The sequence below is a fragment of the Bos indicus x Bos taurus genome, chromosome 5 (genome assembly GCF_003369695.1).
Source record: "Bos indicus x Bos taurus breed Angus x Brahman F1 hybrid chromosome 5, Bos_hybrid_MaternalHap_v2.0, whole genome shotgun sequence".
NCBI classification, from domain to species: domain Eukaryota; kingdom Metazoa; phylum Chordata; class Mammalia; order Artiodactyla; family Bovidae; genus Bos; species Bos indicus x Bos taurus.
The window spans coordinates 41,557,710-41,580,762 of record NC_040080.1 but is presented as its reverse complement, the minus strand read 5'-3'; the positions used below and the strand labels follow the sequence as shown (position 1 = coordinate 41,580,762).

General features: G+C 40.2%; 1 protein-coding gene, 1 long non-coding RNA gene and 1 pseudogene across 3 annotated transcripts in view; 2 read left to right on the top strand and 1 right to left on the bottom strand.

Moving 5' to 3' along the window:
- The window catches only part of DENND5B (DENN domain containing 5B), a 220,971-nt gene that overhangs the window by 181,362 nt on the left and 16,556 nt on the right, over nucleotides 1-23,053 (top strand). For both annotated transcript variants that reach the window (XM_027541658.1, XM_027541657.1), the window contains 3 exons: nucleotides 7,662-7,743; nucleotides 17,494-17,622; nucleotides 20,183-20,304. In XM_027541658.1, the coding sequence (XP_027397459.1) occupies nucleotides 7,662-7,743; nucleotides 17,494-17,622; nucleotides 20,183-20,304 (333 nt within the window). The remainder of the gene's footprint in view (nucleotides 1-7,661; nucleotides 7,744-17,493; nucleotides 17,623-20,182; nucleotides 20,305-23,053) is intronic.
- Nucleotides 11,798-23,053, bottom strand: part of LOC113892611 — a 49,777-nt gene continuing 38,521 nt past the window's right edge. The window contains exon 3 of the long non-coding RNA XR_003511088.1: nucleotides 11,798-12,635. This is a non-coding gene — a long non-coding RNA (uncharacterized LOC113892611). The remainder of the gene's footprint in view (nucleotides 12,636-23,053) is intronic.
- Nucleotides 12,543-15,433, top strand: LOC113892610 (annotated as a pseudogene).

The following is a 23,053-nucleotide window of genomic DNA, read 5'->3' as shown; positions in this document are numbered from 1 at the left end:
GCTATAATGTTGATCAAATCAGATAACATTTGAAAACCTCTAATAAGGTGTATAGAATCATATAAGTAGTATTCCTACTCTAACCAGTATTAGGGTATGGTGTATACTGATTTTTTCTTGAATAAAAGTTTTATCACATTGTTAATAATCTTTCAGAGGAGAAAACGTGTGTGTGTGTGTGTGTGTGTATATATATATATTTCAAAAATTTCAGAAATCATATTCTTCAATTTATGAGACATGTTACACTGTCATGATTCATTAGCTCTTTAATTATATAGGATTCATAGATGCTCTACCTATTGTGTATTTTTCATAAAAAGGAGCTTGTTTTTCTTTAAGCAAAATAAACATCTATTTCATAAAAAGTAGAAGTAATAGTAGAGAGTTAGTAGAGATAAAATGTTTTATACTGAATCAGCTATTTGGGAACATTTTCTAAAATTATAAATTAGATATTGAAAAAATATTTTTTAAAGGCTTATTTTAAAAAAAAGAACTCATAAGCCAACCACTAACTTTAGAAATACAGCACTGCAGAGACTTCGCTGTGGTCCAGTGGCTAGGACTCCATGCCCCTAATGCAAGGGCCTGGGTTCAGTCCCTGCTCAGGGAACTGGATCCCACATGCCACAACTACAGATCCCACATGCAGCAACAAGGATTGACAATCTTATGTGCCACGCCAAAGGCCCCGCACAGCCAAAAAAATAAATATTTTTTGAAAAAGAAGGAAAAGAAAGCATTGCATGATTGAAATACAGTATTTCCATTCCGCTCACTGCCTCTAGAGGGCAATACTACTCTAAAAGTGGTGTTTATTATTGGAAACCTACTTTTTCAATGTATCCAATGAGACAGCTAGGAATAGGAACTGGATACTACATTGCCCTGCTGCTGCTGCTAAGTTACTTCAGTCGTGTCCGACTCTGTGCAACCCAATGGACGGCAGCCCACCAGGCTCCCCCGTCCCTGGGATTCTCCAGGCAAGAACACTGGAGTGGGTTGCCATTTCCTTCTCCAATGCATGAAAGTGAAAAGTGAAAGTGAAGTCGCTCAGTCGTGTCCGACCCTCAGCGACCCCATGGACTGCAGCCTTCCAGGCTCTTCCGTCCATGGGATTTTCCAGGCAAGAGTACTGGACCACCTCTAAACAGAATGTCAAAGTTTTAATGTCCCATGATGTAACCATATTTATAATGATTAAGATCAAGTTTAAAAGCATTCTCTAGTGTCCATTTGTCCTTTTTCCTACTGAAAAAGTAAAAATGCATTAGCATATCTGAAATTATCTCTAATATTTACCCAAGTTCATAGAAAATTTAGCAGTTCGGACATAAGACCATATTCAAGGTAGTTTACTAATTAGAATAAATTACTAGGAAGAAATAACCATTTGTAGGATGAAATGTTGCAAAACCAAGCTTTGTTAGGCAGGGAGGCATTTGACTTCTACTAAACAGGCATGCGAGAATGTCCATCTGTTAAGAGTAAGCAGCTACCAGGCAACACCAGGAAGTTCATGGCTTTGAATAACCAAATCATGGGTGGTTGAGCTAGAGACCAGAGACTCAGCCATTTGCAGGGTGCTTCAGGCAGTCAGTAATGACACTAGTAAAACTCAAGTCAGGGCTCAGAAATACGGAATGTGTCAAAGCCTCATGCAATCATTGTTCTGCACTGCGAAGTGTCAGTGAAGCGCTGGTGATCTAAGAATAAACATAAGCTAAATATTATACTGATCCTAAGTAGGATTAATGTAAGCTGTGTAGCTTTTGAAATCAAATTTACTGTCTGTTTGGAGGGGTGGATTTGATAAATACTGCTCTAACACTTGTGATGATTCAGCCCATGAAGTTAGGACTTAAAAATATGACAGTGTGAAATGTATATAAAAACATCAGTTTAAAAATAAAATTCATTATTGAGAAACAGTATGTTCTAATTATACAAAAATTAGCAGTTCCCTGACTTTAATGATTTTAAATCTGGTGTTTTGTTTTTTTCCAAAAAAATAGTTTGTTTGCCAACTACTTAGCTTCCTAATTAATGGCAGTAAACAGTATGTGTCTTCATATTATGCAAAGATCCTCCAAGTCCTTAGAGATTCACAATGGATTTGAACACAGCTCTTACTAACATTGAGCCGGGAAGCAGCCCTAAACAAGAATCAGACATTTTAAGGATTGTAGAAGAATGGAAAAAGTCTGTCTTAGCAAGAGGACCATAGCAGGGTAGACTGTCTTAAAATTTTTTGATAGATTTTATTTTTCTAGCAGTTTTAGGTTCATGGCAATATTGAGCAGATGGTTCAGAGATTTCCCCTAAACCCTCTGCCCCGACACGTGCATAACCTCCCTCATTATCCTGCTTCTTCACCAGAGTAGTACCTTTCTTACAGTTGTTGAACCTTTGCCGACACATCAGCACCCTAAGCCCGTAGTTAATTTACATTAGGATTCACTCTTGATGTGTCATACGTACTATGGGTTTAACAGATATGTGTTAATGACATGGATCCACCATTATAGTGTAATATAGAGTAGCTTCACTGTCCTAATAATTGTGTGTTCCACCTATTCATCCATCTCTCTCCTCTAACCCCTGGCAACCACTGATCTTTTTAACAGTCTCCATAGTCTGGCCTTACCTAGAATGTCATTTGGTTGACATCATGTGGTATGAGGCCTTTACACATTGGTTTCTTTCACTTAGTAATATGCACTTAAGTTCCCACCATGTCTTTTAAAACTGTCTTAATTTTGACCTCATTAAATTTTGACCAAGTTACTGTACCTAGTAGTTAGAAGTCCTGTTTTAGAGAGAGGATCTCAGAATGCAGTTGATTCTAGAAAGAGGACCATTCTTAATATATCACCCAAAAGTTTCTACCTTTAAAAATGTGGACCAGCTTACACATGGGTGTTGTCTCCAAACCTTGCATCCTCAGATAAGTTTCAACTAAACTTTAAATGCACTTTTAAAACAGTTGGCAAGGAGTGCGGAAGAATGCAGAAAGGAATAGAAATAGTAGTTTAAATGCTTATTCTAGACCTGGCCAAGAATTTGGAGTCATTCTTTAAAGGTCTTATCCTCATCAAGTTTCTTTAATTACTTACCTGCCCGTGGGTATATTATGACTCTATAAAACAATACATATAGTCTCTATGCTCTGTGTACTTGCTGTCTATGCGGTAGCATTCTTGCAGGCAGAATACAAAGGACATTTTTGTGGCTGAGTATTAAACCAGTGTTTGTATTGAAGGGGAAAGTAACCTGTTACATTTGAGTATAGCGAATTAAGAAATACTAAGAAGAAGTTCCCTTTTGAACTAGTGGTTAGGATTCCAGACTTACACTGCTGTGACCCAGGTTCAATCCCTGGTGGGAACTGAGATCCTGCAAGCTGTGCGGTGTAGCCAGGGGATAAAAAGAAGAAGAAATACTAATAGAAATATACCTTTGAATAGTTTATAAATTTTTCTTCTGTGTAGAAGAGACTTCATGGAAACTTTCTTAGATTTTAGATCTCTAGATTAAAACTATGGCCTCATTCCTTAATTCCTAATCTGCATTTTTGTTCACAGGCTTCTAAACTTTCCTTCAAAGTTTACTAATAAAATACTGTATTAATTTCCTGCAGTTGCCGTTATATAGGACCACAAATGGGATGACGTAAACAACAGACATTTATTGTAGAAGTACTGGGGGGTTTGGACATCTGCATCTTTTTTTGACAGCTAATGCACTGTTATCATCAATCTATCCCATTAGCAGGTTTTTCATAAATCTCTATCTCCAGCCCTAGTTCTTAGACATCCATAGCCCAGCGGGACCTCAAACTCAACTCATCCTGAAACAAACTCATTACCTTAGCACCTCTCCCTCCTGTCCCAATCATACTTTCTTTTTTTTTTTTTTTTCATACTTTCTTCCTTCTTGTCAATTTCACTTAATGACATCATAACCCTCTTCTCAGTCAGGCAAGCCAGAAAGTCATCCTTAATGTAACAGTCCACTGGACATGACATCAGAATACTCTACCCCTTTTAATTAATGGAATTCTGGTGGCAGATTTCTTAGCCTCTTTAAGCCTCATTTTTTTCATTTGCAAAATCAAGATTAAATAAAGGAAAGTTATGATTATGGAATACTATATAGTAAAACAGTATATGCTGCTGCTGCTGTTGCTAAGTTGCTTTAGTCGTGTCCTACTCTGTGCGACCCCATGGACAGCAGCCCACCAGGCTCCCCTGTCCCTGGGATTCTCCAGGCAAGAACACTGGAGTGGGTTGCCATTTCCTTCTCCAGTGCATGAAAGTGAAGTCGCTCAGTCATGTCCGGCTCCCAGCGACCCCATGGACTGCAGCCCACCAGGCTCCTCCATCCATGGGATTTTCCAGGCAAGAGTACTGGAGTGGGGTGCCATTGCCTTCTCCGAAAACAGTGTATATTCATACTTAATATTGTTTTGACTCTTGAGTCTTGCTTACCCTTAATCTAGTTATTTAATTCCCCTGCATATTTCTCCTCTTTGTTTTCACTGGCTGCCACTGTCTTAGTTCATCTACAAGCTGGCCTTCCGGAACAACTTCTAGCTCATCTCCCTTGTAGCATTTGTACCATTACACTGGGCTTCCCTGGCTCAGATGGTAAAGAATCTGCCTGCAGTGCAGGAGACCCAGGTTTGATTCCTCAGTTGGGAAGATCCTCTGCAGAAGGAAATGGCTACCCACTCTAGTATTCTTGCCTGGAGCATCTCATGGGCAGAGGAGCTTGGTGGGCTCCAGTCCATGGGGTCGCAAAGAGTCAGAGGTAACTGAGGGACTAAGTGCACACACACACCATCACACTGTCACTCTACTTAACTGACTAAAAAGCAGTAGGGAACTTCCCTGGAGGTTCAGTAATTGAGACTCTGCACTTCCATTGCAGGGGGTGCAGGTTCAATCCTTGGTCAGGAAGTAAGATCCCACATGCCATAGCATGTGGCCAAAAAAAAAAAGCACTAAGAAACATATCATTTCTTTTCAAAATCTCTTTCCCCTCCCTAGGATTTCTGGATGTTTCCAGCTTGCTTTATTTAAGGTTCTGCCATCTGGCCCTAAATAATCTTATCTTCCTCAATGAGTACTTGCTCAGCCTTTTGAGGGGCCCTCTGGATATTCTAAGAATAGGATATGACCAAGCCTCAAGAGGCATATAATTTAATAATAAGAGTAACAGAAGTGTTAAATTGTGATTGGTTTGTAATAGAGGTTCAGTATTAAAAATCCCACAAGAGAAAGGGAATAACTTCTAACAGTGTGCCTAGGGGAGAAAGTATATTCAGGAAAGATTTCACAGAGGCAAAATTAAAGCTAAATTTCTTTTTTTTTTTTTTCTTTTGAGAGTTTACTTTGTGCCAGGCACCATTATAAGTGTTTTACATCTGTTTGAATAAGGTAGGTATTGGGACTGTCCCCAGTTTGCAGGTAATGAAACAGACCATGCTGCTACTGCTGCTAAGTCGCTTCAGTCGTGTCCGACTCTGTGCTACCCCAGAGACGGCAGCCCACCAGGCTCCCCCGTCCCTGGGATTCTCCAGGCAAGAACACTGGAGTGGCTTGCCATTTCCTTCTCCAGTGCATGAAAGTGAAAAGTGAAAGTGAAGTCGCTCAGGTTGTCTACTTGAAAGTTACACAGTCGTGTCCGACTCCTAGCGACCCCATGGACTGCAGTCTACCAGGCTCCTCCGTCCATGGGATTTTCCAGGCAAGAGTACTGGAGTGGGTTGCCATTGCCTTCTCTGAGAACATGCTTAGACCTGTGAATGTTCTTTTTGTGGATGCTGCTGCTTTTTTAAATGTCAGGCTCCTCTGTTATTTAGTATCTCACCTGTTCTCTGCCCCCTGGGGCATGATTCCTTCTATTGTCCTGTCTTTCCCTGGTCAAGTTGCTGTTCTCTGCCCCCTGGGGCATGATTCCTTCTATTGCCCTGTCTTTCCCTGGTCAAGTTGCCAGATTATGGTAACTCAGCCCCTTTCTCCTGCCTCATAGTCTTTTTCTTTTTCTCTTCTCAACCCATTTCTTACCACATGTGTGGCCATCTTACATGCTGTCTAATCATTTGGGGTGTAGAGGCATTCTCTGAGGCATTTCACTTTCTCTCCAGTAAGAGGGATGTGCTTTCATTAATTAACACACTTAAGTGGTCGTAGTCTAAAACAGGAAGACAAACAGCATATTGCCTGCAAATCTCTGAAATAGTGTCTTCCGTGTCTATTACCTGTTGGGTATTGAGATCAACTAGTGTTTCCAGTGATCCATCAAAAACTCCCTCCACAGACTGCCAAGACAGATGCCCTATTTTTACCTACTTAGTAGGGCAGGCCCTCAAAAGAACTGCCTTTAGGTTGGTCTGGCTGCATTCTTTTTGTCCTGGCAACTCCATCAGTGTTCACTTATGTTATACCTGCCAAGTATCAGTTGAGCTTCTTGCATCAAGTTCCAAAATCTTGCAGAACCTTATCCACCAAAATGTTCCCTGTCTTCCTTCAGTGCCAGCTTCATATAAACTTATGTGTTCCAATATTGTATCCTAGCCCCCAAAAGTAGAATGTGTCTAAAAACTGAGAAAATGGAAGTTTAATGTACAGTGAAAACCTCATCCTTAGTTCTCATTTTATGATGTATTTGCCAAGTGTGATGTTGCAATTTAGTTTTCCTTTACAGATGAGGAAATAGAAATAAAGGGCACTGAACTCCACAGAATCTCACTTACAGTGAGATTGAGCAATCCAACAATATTGTTGTTATTGTTTAGTCCCTAAGTCGTATCTGACTCTGCAACCCCATGGACTGCAGCCCACCAGGCTCCTCTGTCCATGGGGTTCCTCAGGCAAGAATACTGGAGTGGGCTGCCATTTCCTTTTCCGGGGGATCTTCCTGACCCAGGGAAGATTCTGAATCTCCCACATTGGCACCACTGAGCCACTAGGGAAGCCCAACTACAATATATTAGCCAATAATTGATTGTTTCGCCATTGTTATAAAAAAGAATAATCTTTCCTTCTTACATAAATGTTAGCTCTTCAGGCTTCATAAGAGAATGACTCATAGACATTATACTTCTAACCGTCCATTTAGGTTACTCACTTTGTATGATAAACATATTGTTACTTGGATTCTGAACTTGAAGTAGAAACTTATCAGACTAAAGAATCCAAACTCTTAAGGTTTTCTTTTTAAACGTTTTTTCGAAAGGGAAATTTTATGATTGTAGCTAACGAGACCAGAGATGATTCACGTATTTAGTAGGTTAATTTACAGACACTGCTTTCCTGCAATTATTCAGAGCTATTAGAATGATAACTTTAGAAAATGACTGGCCCTTCTGGCCAAAATGTACACACGTTGTCTTATTTGCTATGTGGGTTCTTATGATTCATTTAAAATTTTCAGATAAAGCCCCATATTAACTAGGAAGAAAATAGCTAGTTTACTGTAATAATAAAGTAGGAATATTTGGGTGAACAAATTTGAGCTTTTCTATTATCTTTAAAATTTGTTCATATCAAAATAGCTTCAAAGTATTTATTTGTGGAATGTGAATCATGTAGATTTTTTTTTAAGTCTCTACTGTTGTTTTTCTAATACTTTGCTGATATTTTTCTACATAGTTGCCCTTGGACCAGAAAGAAGAAAATCTGACTCAGGAGTTATGTTGCCAACCCTCAGGGTCTCTCTTATCCAAGACATGAGGTATTTGTTATATGTGCTAGCATATGGTGATAACTTTTGAAATATTCATGGTTTTCATATAAATTGCTCAAATAACTGTGACTATGGTATTTTTTGCCTATGTATTCTGAAGAAAACATTTTTTATAATCTCATTTATTTTAATTTTGTACTGTTATGATTTTCCTGACATTAAATCCAAAGGCAAAATGCAATTGAGAAGAGTTTTTTAAATATCCCTAAATTATTTTTACATTTTCTTTTGTTCTGTTTTTTCCTTCTTTAGTATCCTTAAATTCTTACTATCCCCAGATATAAACCAAAATATCTGCAAATAATAGCAAGTTACTCAGCAGAAAAATCTCTGTCACTTAGATTTCCTTTGAAGGAAATGCAAATCTGAAAATTATCACATGCAATTACTGGTTTTAAAAGTGATTAGAAGGCATCAACATACCTAAAATAGATTTACTGAATGAGGAAGGCAGAAGTTTTTTCTTTTGAATATTTTGGGTCCTTTTTAGTTAACTTTTAAAATATATGGGTTTAATGTTACAACATTTATTGATGTTTATTTGATTTATCAAAGGCTTACAACTAAAAAGCATAACTCTTATGGGTAGCGTCATAATACTGCAGTGGCACATCCTGACTTCACACAAGCTGTGTGATCCCAGGCACTTTTTGTAACTTCTCTTTGTCTCAGTTTTTCTTTCTCTTGTTGCTGTTCAGTTGCCAAGTTGTGTCCAACTCTTTGTGACCCCATGGATTGCAGCATGCCAGGCTTCCCCCTGTCCCTCACCGTCTCCTGGAGTTTGCCCATATTCTTTCTCTCAAAGATAAAAACAGTTGTCTAGTTCATGAGACCTAAACAAGTTAGTCCATTATACTAAAAAGTTTCAAGAAGTTCTTGGCTTATCCTAAGAGTTCAGTAAATGTTGGATTTTGTTTTCTGAATCCATATTTATATCTTAAATGCTCTTATTGCTTGATAGATGAAATGTAGTTGTCCTCATGTAGCTTATGATTCCTTTTGAGGTCAGCAAGAGATGAATAGTTCTAACTATGAGGGGAATGCACTCCCCCTCTCTTAATGGAAACATAAAACCACATGTGTTAATGCCTTGATTTCACAGTAGCCATCATTTTAAGGTGGTGATTGTTGAGAGCTTTGCAACAGTGACCTCAAGGACCAAACTTCTAAAACCTAATTAGGAGATGATCATGTTACATAAGGCTACCCTACTCCTTCCAGTTTCCTGCATATTTACTTTTATCTCCTTTATGTTGTTGGTTTTGTTTGGGGAGGGGTGTCCGGCCTTGATAAACTCCCTTCATTTGATAAAAGGCAGTCTAGCGTGCTGATTAAGAGCTCAGACTGTGGAACCAGCCCACAAGGGTTGCTGTTTTAACTCTGCCACATACTAGGCTCTGTGGCCAAAGGCAATTGCTCATATTCCCAGTTTCCTCACCTATTAAATAATAGTGTTTCTCTTAAAAATTTTGGTATAAATATTCAATGAGTTAATAAAGGTAAAGCACTCAAAATTGTCCTAGAAATAAATGTATGTTTGTGTACTCATGCATACATACACATCTATACTTACTTCTGTTTCTATATTTATTTATATGTGTGTATGTGTACTTTTATATAATTTTTAAGACCATAAATTCATAATGATATCCCTGATTCCAGTTCTGTACCACAGGGATCATGCTAGCCTTCTCCCTTATTTATAATTTTTTTCTCAAACTATGAGAAACCTGGCTCTCATTATCTGTAATATATTCACTTATTTGTACAACCTGTAAGGTAGTTTTGAAATTGCTGCCTCACACCCCTGTAAGAAACAGAGGTACTAACTAAGCACAGTGTTTGCACAACTCAGTTTTGTCATTAACCTTTCGATACCCAGTCAAAATACTGTTTTCCAAAACTTAGGTTCCTTCTTTTTTTCTCCAGCCCCTTCAGTGTGGTCTTATTATTCATTTGTAACACTGTTAGGTTTATTTGTTACCTTGTATTTCATTCGGGGTTCCCTTCACATCCTAGTGATTTTTGTTTGGGGTTTTGCTTAAATGTATATACAATGAAATTCATTCTTGGTGTGTAGTCCTATATGTTTTCATAAAAACACAATTGTGATGCATCACCCCCTTGTGCTACTGCTTTTGCATCAGCCCCTCTCCCAGCTTCCTACTCTGTGCAGTCACTGATACATTTCCAGGCTCTTTTCACTGAGAGAGCCTAGAAGTAGTAATACCCCAGCAATAGTGAGCACAGCTAGTGCCCACAGATTGGTTTCTGGATACCATTCTCCAATGAAAGGAACCATGGCTATCTAGAGAAGTGATTGATTCCAGGAACTGAGGAAGGGAAAATACAGAATGAACCAAGTGCATCTTTGGTAAGGGAGTGCTCAGAAAGTGTAGGATCACATAATAAAGACGAGCCAGCCTGAAAGAGCTACAAATGGCCAAAGCTGAAACAATTTGAGCAAAAAAAGTAATTTACAGTAGTAATAAAATGAATATCCAAGAGCCTTTTCCAATATAAATAGTTAAATAAGTGAATACAGTGGAACAGCTTTTTTACAGAAGCACTCCAATTAATAAATATAGAAGAATGAAGTAGAAAAATCAGTGGTTGAAGCATCTAAGCTGAAACAAGAATATTTGCAGTGTCTCAAAAGTATTTTCCCCAAGAATTTATTAATTACAAAGGAAAAAGTATTAAGTTTACAGTAGATTCCCCAGGCAAGAATACTGGAGTGGTTTGCCATTTTCTTCTCCAGGGGATCTTCCAGACCCAAGAATCAAACCCTCATCTCCTGCATTAGCAGGCAGATTCTTCACCACTAAGCCACCAGGGGAGCCCCTTTTTCATAATATATTTACTTATATCTCAGTGGATATGTTTATTTCTGTTTCTAAGTTCTTAGGCAAGAACTTCATTGTAATCTCTAGTTGCAATCTAGATAGTTCATGTGGACCTTTTTCCTTAAAGAGAAATACCTAAGTAATATGCTAAACTTTGACAGATAAACAAAAAATACTTGTTTTCTAAAGATTAGATTACATAGATCTCAGAGTTCACACTCTATTGGCCTCGTGCCCTGCCAGTAACTCCTGTCTCCGAAATTTCTGTCTTGAGGCAAAGACATGGGCAGTTTAGAGACTTTTGAGTCCCTGTAGTTGTCAAGAGTCTTGGTACCAGATTGCTCAGCAGCTGGCATGAGTCCAGGACAGATATGTCTACAGGCTATCCCCTTTATCTTAGTATATCTGACAATTCCCCAGGACTTTCATAGATACTAGGTATCACTGTACTGTCAATAATAGAATGATTTCTTTTCTTCCAAAGAGAAAGGCTTGGGACAATAAATAATTATACAGATTATCTACATATAAAAGAGGAGTATTACAATGCCATTATCATTATTACTAATTTCTTTCCAGAGTAGCTATGCGTATATCATCTAGACATTCAAACCAACTTTTATTGTTAATGACAAAATGTAATTAATAATGAGGGGTATAGTAGAATATTACATGATTGAGGAGATTGTTAGTACTGTTATCTAAGTATAGATATTCTGAATATGTCAACAAATGAGCAGGATGTCTTAAGTATATCCTAGAAGTACTTGGTTTTCCTATAAAGATGGGAATAAATTACTTGACAGTAAACTGGATGGTCACTTTTATCTTTTTATAAATAATGTTTGCATATGTGCTTGTGAGCATCAGCTTTATTCTCCACTAAGGTTAAAATAAGCATGATTAATTTTGTTACCCTAGGAAGGAATATTTGAGGAATTTTTATGACTACAGAGTGTGGGCTTAAACTAAAATTGGCTAATTCCTTAATTTCTCAAATAAATATTCCTTAATTTCTCTAATAAAAATAATTTCTCTGGCTTTCACTGGTGATAAATTAGATCATTGAAGGCTGTCAAGGTCAAGGAAAGCTTTCTAGAAGAAGCTGGGATTTCAGACATGAATAGAATCAAATAAGGAAGCTCAAAGAAAGTAGGTACTTCAGGTAATAAAACACAAGTCTATGAGTTAACTGCTTGGAGTAGAATTTTTTAATAGGAAAATATGTTGAGGCCAAGACTTCATGGGCCTTGAATGCAAGCTTGAGCAATTCAGATGATATCCTGTGAGCGTTTGAAGATTCTGCAATAAAGCAATTAATTACATTAGGAAGCAGTCTTTTAGGCAAAGAAATTTCCCTAGTGCCAGTAAACAAAGGGCTTGAGAAGAGTCTGGTGGCCTCATCTCTTGACGCCCGTGCCTCCTGCCAAAAAAAAAAAAAAGTGCAAACATTTTTATGAGGGGAATGCTAATAGCCACCTAAAGAAAATACGTTTCACTTTATGTATTCCAATCCTGCCCATTTTCCTTAACCATACATTGTTTTTCAAATTATTATGTCCCATTTTGACATTCTTGATCTATTATGTCTCCAGTTTAAGGCCAGCATACGACTAATTTCAGTAGATTTTACTGTGTTAGAGCAGTAAGAATATTTAGGAAAAGATTACCCAACATAAGTACTTACCAGACTTCATGTAGATTCATTTTGGGTGGATACACTTTGACAGCGTGGTATTCCTGGATCCTGTGAACTCTTATCTGGCACTGAGCTCATGGGGGGACCTTGTAAGTACTGTGGAACGTTAAGTGATAAATACCTGAGCATTTTCCAGTGTTGCTTTTAGTCAGCTGTTTCATCTGGGCAATGTCAGGGTTGAGGAAGAGCCAATGCTGTTTCCTAGGCTCATATTGGCTGTGCCCATGTGGGTTGTCCAGTGCCCACCACTGCTGCCACCACCATAATCAGGGTGTAAATGGGGCTTGCCTGACCCCAGTTTTCTTCATTTGTGACCACGTGTAATGGTCTTAGCCCTTTAAAGATAAATTAAGTCTGTCATAATTTCTGAAAAAAATTCTTAGAGGTGAGGTGAGGTTGGTTAACACGAAAATGTCAACAGAATTTTCTTTTATCTCCTCATTCTGATGTGTTTTTCAGCCACTTCTTTAAGCCTCTCGTGTGATGTGATAATGCTTTATTTTACATTTTGTTTATCAAGAGTGTTTGATCAGACGCATGGGAGTCTGCCCCAGACGGGAAGCTGCAGCTTCGAGCCTCCCTAGCTCTGACCCTGCTGGGGGAATAGCCACCACGAGGCTACCTAATAGGGCTGGTTTGACCTGACCAGGTGACCTTAGCAAGGGGTGGGGGGTGTGCTGAAGAAGGCTGGCCTACAACTGGGATCGAGGGGCGTGATCACACTGCAGAAATGGAACCCTCTGCCCAGGGCACACAAGAAAACCAAACCTCAGGACGAAGGAGGGAGGGACACATGTGAACACATGAGGACTCACAAGGCATCCAGACATGGAAGTGCAGTACTGGGGACCACAGGTGACCTGCAGCCGGGCACCCAGCACAGAGAGCATCATGGCAGAGCAGGTGGCTCTGAGCCAGACACAGACGTGTGGGATACTGTGGGAAGAGCTGTGCCAAAGCTATTCTTTCCATCAATCAGGGACAATATATCTTAATATGTACATATCCTCTTCAAGAGGAATATCTACCCACCATCTGGTAGCTGTTCCAGGATGGCTTCTGCCAAAAGATACCTTCATTGTGGGCTACACGGACTCCCACTTCACAGTGGCCAACATCCGCAAGCAGAGCAAGTCCACCCCAGAGAAGGAGCCCAAGCTGGAGGAGTTCTTTGCCCACAGCTCCTACATGGCCAGCCAGTATGATGACGTGGCTTCCTAGGAGCACCTCAACAGTGGCATGAACGCTCTCCACTAGGGTCCGCAGGCCACTGCCTCTTCTACCTGGCCTTGCTCCCCAGCGGCTACAGGACTGTCACCAAGAACATCTGTGACACCTGCGCGAGCCAGACAGAACCGTATCATCATGGGGAAGCTCTTTGGGAGGGACCTGCGTATTTCCAACCAGCTGTCCGACCACGCAGCCTCCCTGTTTTGTGAGAACTAGATCTACTGCATCGACCACTACCTGGGTAAGGAGGTAGTCCAGAACCTCATGGTGCTGAGGTTTTGTCAACAGGATCTTTAGGCCCCATTTGGAACCGTGACAACATTGCCTGCGTGGAGCCTTCAAGGAGCCATTTGGCACTGAGGGCCGGTGGAGCTACCTCATTGAATCTGGGATCATCTGGGAGGTGATGCAAAATCCCCTCCTCCAGATCCTGTGTCTGGTGGCCATGGAGAAGCCCATCTCCACCAACTCAGATAACATCCGTGATGATAAGGTCAGGGTGTTGAAATGTATATCAAAGGTGCAGGTGAGCAATGTGGTCCTGAGCCAATATATGGAGAACCCCACTGAAGAAGGTGAGGCCACCAGAGGGTACCCAGAGGACCCCAGGGTGCCCCATGGGTCCACCACTGACACCTTTGCGGCTTTTATGTTCTCTGTGGGGAATGAGAGGTGGGATAGGCTGCCCTTCATACTGTGCTGCAGCAGAGCCCTGAATTAGCACAAGACCGAGGTGTGTCTGCAGTGCCTAAACATGGCTGGTGATGTCTTCTAGCAGCAATGCAAATGCAACAAACTGGTAATCCATGTGCAGCCCAAGGAGGCTGTGTATGCCAAGATGATGACCAAGGAGCCTGGCATGTTCTTCAACCCTGAGGAGTCAGAGCTGGACCTCACCTACAGTAACAGATACAAGAACGTGAAGCTCTTTGATGCATATGAGCACGCCTCATCCTGGACATCTTCAGTGGAAGCCAGATGCACTTTGTGTGCAGTGACGAGCTTCAGCAGACCGGGTACATCTTTACCCCACTGCTGCACCAGATCAATCGCAAGAATCCCCAGCCCATCCCCTACATCTGTGGTAGCCCAGGCCCCACAGAGGCCGATGAGCTGATGAAGAGAACGGGCTTCCAGTACAGAGGGACCAACAAGTGGATGAATGCCACATGCTCTGAGCCCTGAGCACCTGGTCCCCACCCCAACCCACCTTGGCCTGTCTCTCTGTCCTTCCCACTGTCTGACCCCATTTCAGGAGGACCTTGAGACCATAACCATCAGCCTCACAATACCGGCTCCAGGCTCTGGCCACACTGTGCCATGGCTGCCTTGGGCCCAGTTACATTCTTCAACCACAAGCACAAGAGAATCACACTGTGACCATCCCCAGCAGCCAGTGAGCCAGCTTCTGTCCACAAAACTGAGCCCCAGTGGAAGAAAGAAGAGTGGCTCTTCATCTGTCCTGGCTCTTTCCAGATGACTGGAGTTAGAGGACCATAGGGAGGGGCAGTGGTAGGCCTCAGTGGGCCATGGCTGTCAGCAGGCTCCTCAGAACTCAGGAGGAAGGCCCAGTTGCTTCTGCACCAGCCTCAGTGCTATTTGATATTCCTGGTCACCCCTGGAAGGAACTTCCAGGCTGCCCAGCACACCCCCCCACCGTCTTGGCTTCCTCAAATGTCCCCCTCGAATGTCCTCCCCACTGGAAACCAAGCAGCAGGTGGGATGCCCGACCTCAGTCCCCTGTCATTAAACCAGCAAATGGAATTAAAAAAGTGTTTGATCATATGTAGGTGCCCTGGATTGAGAGGCTAAATCTTTACATCCAGGGATTGAGAGAGAAAGAAGGAAGAAGAGAAGTAAGAATGTGTGTATTATACCATGGATGGACCTAGAGGGCATTATGCTAAGTGAAGAGAAATCCTGCATGATGTCACTTATATGTGGAATCTAAAAAAGAAAACGAATAAACAAACATAATCAGTCATAGATACAGAAAACAGGTGGCTGCTAAGAGGGCAGGGGCTTCGGGAGAGGAGAGAAATAGAGGGAGATTGAGGTACTGACTTTCAGTTAACAAAATAAATTAGTCACAGGTATGAAATATAGTGTGGGGAATATAGACAGTAACTATGTAATATTGTTGTATGGTGACAGATGACAGCTAGACTTATCATAGTGATCTTTTTGAAATGTATAGAAATCAAATCACTGTTGTGTAGCAGGAACTAACACAGTGTTGTGGGTCAGTTATACTGCAAAAACAAACAAGTTCATAGAAAAAGAGATCAGGTTTGTGATCACCAGAGGCCAAGGTGGGTTGGAGGGAGATCATCTGAAGGCAGTCAAAAAGTGTAAACTCTGAATTTTAAGTACTTAGTAGGGATGTAATGTGTTGTGCAACATGACGACAACACTGCTGTACAATGTAAATGAAAGTTGTTAACAGTAAATTGTAAAAATTCTAATCACAAGGAAAAAAACTGTCTTTAATGTATCTATAAGAAATGGTAGATGTTCACTAAACCTATTGTGATCATTATTTCATAATCTATATAAGTCAAATCATTATGTTGTGTACCTTATATGTTGTGTGTCAATTATATCTCAATAAAACTGGGCAGGGGGAAGAGATGTGTTTTACAAGGAGGGTATTCCTTTTTATGAATGCTGGAATCATCAGAATCTGCAATGATTATAACAGCTGAGATAAGTCATTCTGTACTTAAAAAAAAATCAAAGGAAAGATCGTGGGTCACAATCACAAAGACTTTTCAGTGACTCATTGTACTGTTTCTATAATTACCCTGTCCCTTAGATTTGTCCTTCCTGCTCAATCCTTCTTTCCTCCTAGGAGGGGAATAATTTAGGAAGATTAATTCAGTCCTGCTGGGCATAGCATCAACTTCAACACAGAATACTAATTTATACATATATGTAAGTTATGACCAACCTAGATAGCATATTGAAAAGCAGAGACATTACTTTGCCAACAAAGGTTCGTCTAGTCAAGGCTCTGGTTTTTCTGTGGTCATGTATGGATGTGAGAGTTGGACTGTGAAGAAAGCTGAGTGCCGAAGAATTGATGCTTTTGAACTGTGGTGTTAGAGAAGACTCTTGAGAGTCCCTTGGACTGCAAGGAGATCCACCCAGTCCATTCTGAAGGAGATCAGCCCTGGGATTTCTTTGGAAGGAATGATACTAAAGCTGAAACTCCAGTACTTTGGCCACCTCATGCGAAGAGTTGACTCACTGGAAAAGACTCTGATGCTGGGAGGGATTGGGGGCAGGAGGAGAAGGGGATGACAGAGGATGAGATGGCTGGATGTATCACTGACTCGATGGACGTGAGTCTGGGTGAACTCCGAGAGTTGGTGATGGACAGGGAGGCCTGGCGTGCTGCGATTCACGGGGTGGCAAAGGGTCGGACACGACTGAGCGACTGAACTGAATGTTCATTTGGAGGTTGATCACACAATTTTTTTGTGGCCACACAGTATCCTAAGTCTTTCAAATTTTTAAGAATTTTTAATTTATTAGTATAATACAGCTTTTCTTCTAATGCCATAGAAAATGGAACTTCATATTTTCCAGATGTTGTCAGAGCAATTTGAAAAATGATTCAGTGAATTAAAGTTGTAGCAGAGATTTAATTAAACTGTAGAACAATTATTTTGAGTAAGAGCATGAATATACAGCCTGTTTTATTACTTTTATTTTTCTGAGGGTCAGGGATAACTGATTGCCAGTTTATATGTATCTGCAAGCATGAAACAAGAACAAAATAAAACCTGAAAGAGTAGATTCAGATGGGACACTTGAAGTTTAATCAGCATAAATGGTGTGTGGCCTATTCCCTCTAAGTAGAAAATAACTTTTCTGTGCGAAGTGCTGTAATTCTTCAGTTCTTTTCCAGTTCAAGGTTAGCCTTAGGATTGACATCTTTGCTGTTTTACTATTCTTTAGGCATATTCAAAACATGAGTGAGATCAAGACTGATGTCGGACGAGCTCGAGCATGGATAAGATTGTCTCTAGAAAAGAAGGTCTTGTCCCAGCATCTCAAGCAGTTGCTCTCTAACCAGCTGCTCACAAAGTAAGAGGTGGCCTCGAGGCATTTCTGTTTCTATGACCTATGCCTACAAAATAAGTTGCATAGACTGACAGGCTGCCTTCTTTAGCATGAGTTGTTCACTCCTTGCACATGCACTCTTCCTTTCTAACAGGCACATGTTTCAGAAACTCTGTGTCATGACCTCCTATTTGATTATATATGGGAGGGTACAGATTTCATAGCCAGAGGCAGATGGTGCTACCTTTTTCAGAAAAAAAAAGCTAAGTAGTCCCACAGGTTGATGGTAGCATCCAAAAAGTGAAAGTGGCTCAGTTGTGTCCAGCTCTTTGCGAACCCATGGACTGTACAGTCCAAGGAATTCTCCAGGCCAGAATACTGGAATGGGTAGCCTTTCCCTTCTCCAGGGGGTCTCCCAACCCAGAGATTGAACCCAGGTTTCCCACATTGCAGGTGGATTCTTTACCAGCTGAGCCACAAGGGAAGCTTTACCAGCTGAGCCACAAGGGAAATACCCAAAAGATGGGTTGAATTTGTGTAAACCTTGTATCATATTGTGAAGATCACAACAAAACCAGGAGTAGCAAAAAAAAGGTCCATAGTAAAGAGCTTCTCTGAGAGTCTTACCAATACTTATATTTAGTAGTGTAGAGCCAGTAAACCAGTCAAGAGCATATTAGTTAATTAACTGTTTTGATTGATTCCCTTTACTCCATCAGAAACCTAGATGATAATACATATAGTAGAATTAATTTGAAAATTAAGGGCTTTGGGGTTCTCTAGAGCAAAGGCATGCAAAGGATTCAGCAGAGACCTCAAACACGAGAGTGTTGGAATCCCACCATAACCCAATTCTTTTTGTGATTTTAAATTTGTATGTATCACTGTAGAGTTAGTTATCCCTTGGAGCATTTTAGGATGACTCTTAATATCCAAAGAATGAGTTAGATAAAGAATATATGATGTGAAGTACAGCCTGTGAACCTGACCGTCTCCTCTTAAAACTGACTACACTCCCCACACCTTATCCCTGCTGATAAGTCTTCTGCCCTTTGTGGCCAGAGTACAAAGCAGAAAATGATAGTCGTTTAAAAATGTTGCTACGTAAAGGTAACTACTAAGTATCTTACATGTTTTCTACTGTACTTCCTTCTATGCATGTTCTCTTAGTTAAGATTATACTGTATTTGCAATTCAGCTCACCCTTTTTTCAGGTTAATATTATACCATAACATTTTCTATGTCATAAAGTCTCTGAAATCTGAATGCCTGTGTTCAAATACTGCCTTTACTATTCACTATTTGAATGGCCTTTTAGGCAAGATCCTTAACTTCATTTTATCACTTTTCCTCATCTGTAAAAGGAGAATGCTAATAGACTTACCTCTCATGTGATCACGAGGATTAGATATATTAATAACTATGAAATACTTGGGAAATGCTTAAATGTAAATGCTTAATAAAAAGTTACTGTTTTAGGGAGCAGTAGTTTTTTTCTTACTCAGTTAAAATTCAATCCTTATTTGAAATGAAACATCTGAAACACAGAGTGGTTTAAATTTTCCAGAAAGATATCTTCCAAACACTATAATATGGATGATTATAACTAGTCAGTATTTTTAAAAATTTATCTTTAGTGAATGTTATGTCCTTCAGCCATGGGATGAGGGAAAAAAAAAATCCACCATAGGCTATTAATAGCAGATGTGGGGAGTAGTAGTTTTGTTATTGTTAAAATTCTTCTTAAACTTAATTTTTTTAACAAATTTTTTAAAATTTGTTTTTAGCTGCACTGAGTCTTCACTCTGCATGCTGGCTTTCTCTTGCTGCCATGAGCAGGGGACTACTCTCTAGTTGCGGTGCGTGGCCTTCTCACTGCTGTTGCTTCTCTCGTTGCAGCTTGCAGGCCCTGGAGCTCAGGCTCAGTACTTGTGGCGCCTGGGCTTAGTTGCGCCATGACATGTGAAATTTTCTCAGACCCAGGGATTGAAGCTGTGTTCCCTGCATTGGCAGATGGATTCTTACCCATTGTATCACTAGGAAAGTCCTAAACTTTATTTTAAATTAGTATACTATGATATATTGGGTTGGAAAAACCTGAATGAACTTTTTGGCCAACTCAGTGTTTTTATTTTTTACAAATAATATTCAAGTGGACATTTGTGAGTAAATCTTTGCCATTTCGTATTATATCCTTAGGACTGAGTCCTTAAAATAAAATTAATAAGTCAAAGAATAATTATTTTTAATTACTTAAATATTACCAACAAATTGCTTTTCTGAAATTTTCAGATTACACTTTCTGTTATTCACTGCCACCCCCCACATACACCCCCATCAGCACTGATCATTAATTTTAAATCTTTATTACTTTAATGGACAAAATGAATTCACAGGAGGTTGTTTCTTTAATTACTAAGTAGGTTAAAATATTAACGTATATACATTCATTTTTATGAATTGTCTGTTCTTTCTAGATTGAAGTTTCTACTCATCGTTTGTCTAAGAGGAAGTATTTTTTAGCGGAAGACATAAAGAAAAATACACAATACTATTACTTTGTGTTTGTCTTATCCTTTCCTAGGAAGCTTTATAAACGTTATGCTTTTCTCCGTTGTGAAGAAGAAAGAGAGCAGTTTCTTTACCATCTTCTTTCCCTCAATGCTGTGGACTATTTCTGCTTCACCAGTGTCTTCACCACTATCAGTAAGTCTGGAGAAGTGAATGTTAAGTGAAGTGCTGCTCGGATGACTAATGGAATAAGAGTTTATATTTTTAAAAGTGAGACATACCACAGTTCAGTGAGACAGACACTGTAACATCCACCCCTCCCCCAACCTTCCCTGCCCAACCCCATCTCCATTTAGCAATAAAGGTTACAGCCCAGCAGCCCCACCTCCTGAAGACAACCCTCGGCTATTTGGGGAATGTCTCACCAAAGAAAACTACCATCCCTGAGGCTGTCCGTCCTACTAAAGCCAGCCAGGATCCCTGCCTGATCCCTGGGCTGCCCCAGAACTCACTGTGGTATCAGCTGAGGACTCACAGCATCAGAGCTCAGTTTCTGCCTCAGCCCACCCTTTCTTCCTCACATGTTGAACCCAGAAGCAGCATTCTTCATGCTGATTTCTGACTCAGAGTCTGCTTACCAAAAAACCCATCCTGCAGTAGGAAATGGGGTTGATGTGAAGAGGAATGTTTTATTAAACAAACATTGCAGTGTCTTATCTGAAACACATAAATTCAAAGAATCAGTATATGATAATAGTAAACATGTAACTGAACAGCCATGAAATTAAAAGATGCTTGCTCCTTGGAAGAAAAGCTATGACCAACCTAGACAGCATATTAAAAAGCAAAGATATTACTTTGCCAACAAAGGTCTGTCTAGTCAAAGCTATGGTTTTTCCAGTAGTCATGTGTGAATATGAAAATTGAATTATAAAGAAAACTGAGTGCTGAAGAATTGATGCTTTAGAACTGTGGTGAAGACTCTTGAGAGTCTCTGGGACTGCAGGGAGATCAAACCAGTCAACCCTAAAGGAAATCAGTCCTGAATATTCATCTGAAGGACTGATGCTAAAGCTGAAACTCAATACTTTGGCCACCTGTTGTGAAGAACTGACTCACTGAAAAAGACCCTGGTGCTGGGAAAGATTGAAGGCAGGAGGAGAAGGGGACGACAGAGGACAAAATGGTTGGATGACATCACCAACTCGATGGACATGAGTTTGAGCAAGCTCCAGGAGTTGGTGATGGCCAGGGAAGCCTGGTGTGCTGCAGTCCATGGGGTTGCAAAGAGTTGGACAGGACTGAGCAACTGAACTAAACTGAACATCATTAAACTTTGATGATTCAGAAAGACTTCAGAATCTTGCTGAATGTTGAAGATCTTAATGACCCAGATAACCACGATGGTGTGGTCACTTACCTAGAGCCAGACATCATGGAGTGTGAAGTGGACCTTAGGAAATGTGACTACAAACAAAGCTAGTGGAGGTGATGGAATTCCAGCTGAGCTATTTCAGATCCTAAAGGATGATGCTTTGAAAGTGCTGCATTCAATATGCCAGCAAATTCGAAAATTCTGTAGCAGCCACAGGACTGGAAAAGGTCCATTTTCATTCCAACCCCAAAGAATAGCAGTGCCAAAGAATGTTCAAACTACCATACAGTTGCACTCATTTTGAATACTAGTAAGGTTATGCTCAAAACCCTTCAAGCTTGACTTCAGCAGTACGTGAACTGCGAATTTCTAGATGTACAAGCTGGGTTTAGAAAAGGCAGAGGAACCAGAGATCAAATTGCCAATATCCGCTGGATCATAGAGAAAGCAAGGGAATTAAAAAAAAAAAAAATCTGCTTCATTGACTACACTAAAGCCTTTGTGTGGATCACAACAAACTGTGGAAAATACTTCAAGAAATGGTAATACCACACTACCTTACTTGTCTCCTGAGAAACCTGTATGTGGCTTAAGAAGCAATTAGAAACTTACATGGAACAACTGACTGGTTTAAAATTAGGAAAGAAGTAAGACAAGGTTGTAAATTGTCACCCTGTTTATGTAACTTCTATAACTTCTTATATAGCAGTTAATGCCTGACTGGATGAATTGTAAGCTGGAATCAAGATTGCCAGGAGAAATATCAACAAACTCAGATATGCAGATGATACCACTCTAATGGCAGAAAGTAAAGTTAATCTAAAGAGCCTCTTGATGAACGTGAAAGAGGAGAGTGAAGAAGCTGGCATAAAACTCAACATTCAAAAAACTAAAATCATGGCATCTAGTCCCATCACTTCATGGCAAATAGAAGGGGGGAAAGTGGAAGCAGTGACAGATTTTATTTTCTTGGGTCCAAAATCACCTCACTGAGGACAGTGAATACAGCCATGAAATTAAAGTGCTTGCTCCATGGAAGGAGAGCTGTGACAAACCTAGACAACGTATTCAAAAGCAGAGACATCACTTTGCTGACAAAGGTCCGTATACTCAAAGCTGTGGTTTTTCCAGTAGTCATGTATAGATGTGTGAGTTGGACCGTAAAGAAGGCTGAGCACCAAGGAACTGATGCTTTCAAATTGTGGTGTTAAGAAGACTCTTGAGAGTTCCTTGGACTGCAAGGAGATCATACCAGTCACTATAAGGAAATCGGCCTTGAATATTCACTGCAAGGACTAATGCTGAAGTTGAAGCTCCAATACTTTGTCCACTTGATGGAGAGTCAACTCATTGAAAAAGACCCTGATGCTGGGAAAGATTGATGTCAAGAGCAAAATGAGAATATGGTGGTTAAATAGACTCTGAATGCTAATGGACATGAATTTGAGCAAACTCTGGGAGATAGTGAAGGACAGGAAAACCTGACATGCTACGGTCCATGGGGGTCAAAAAGAGTCAGACACAGCTTAGCCGCTGAACAACAACAAGAGGGAGGAAATACTGATTGAA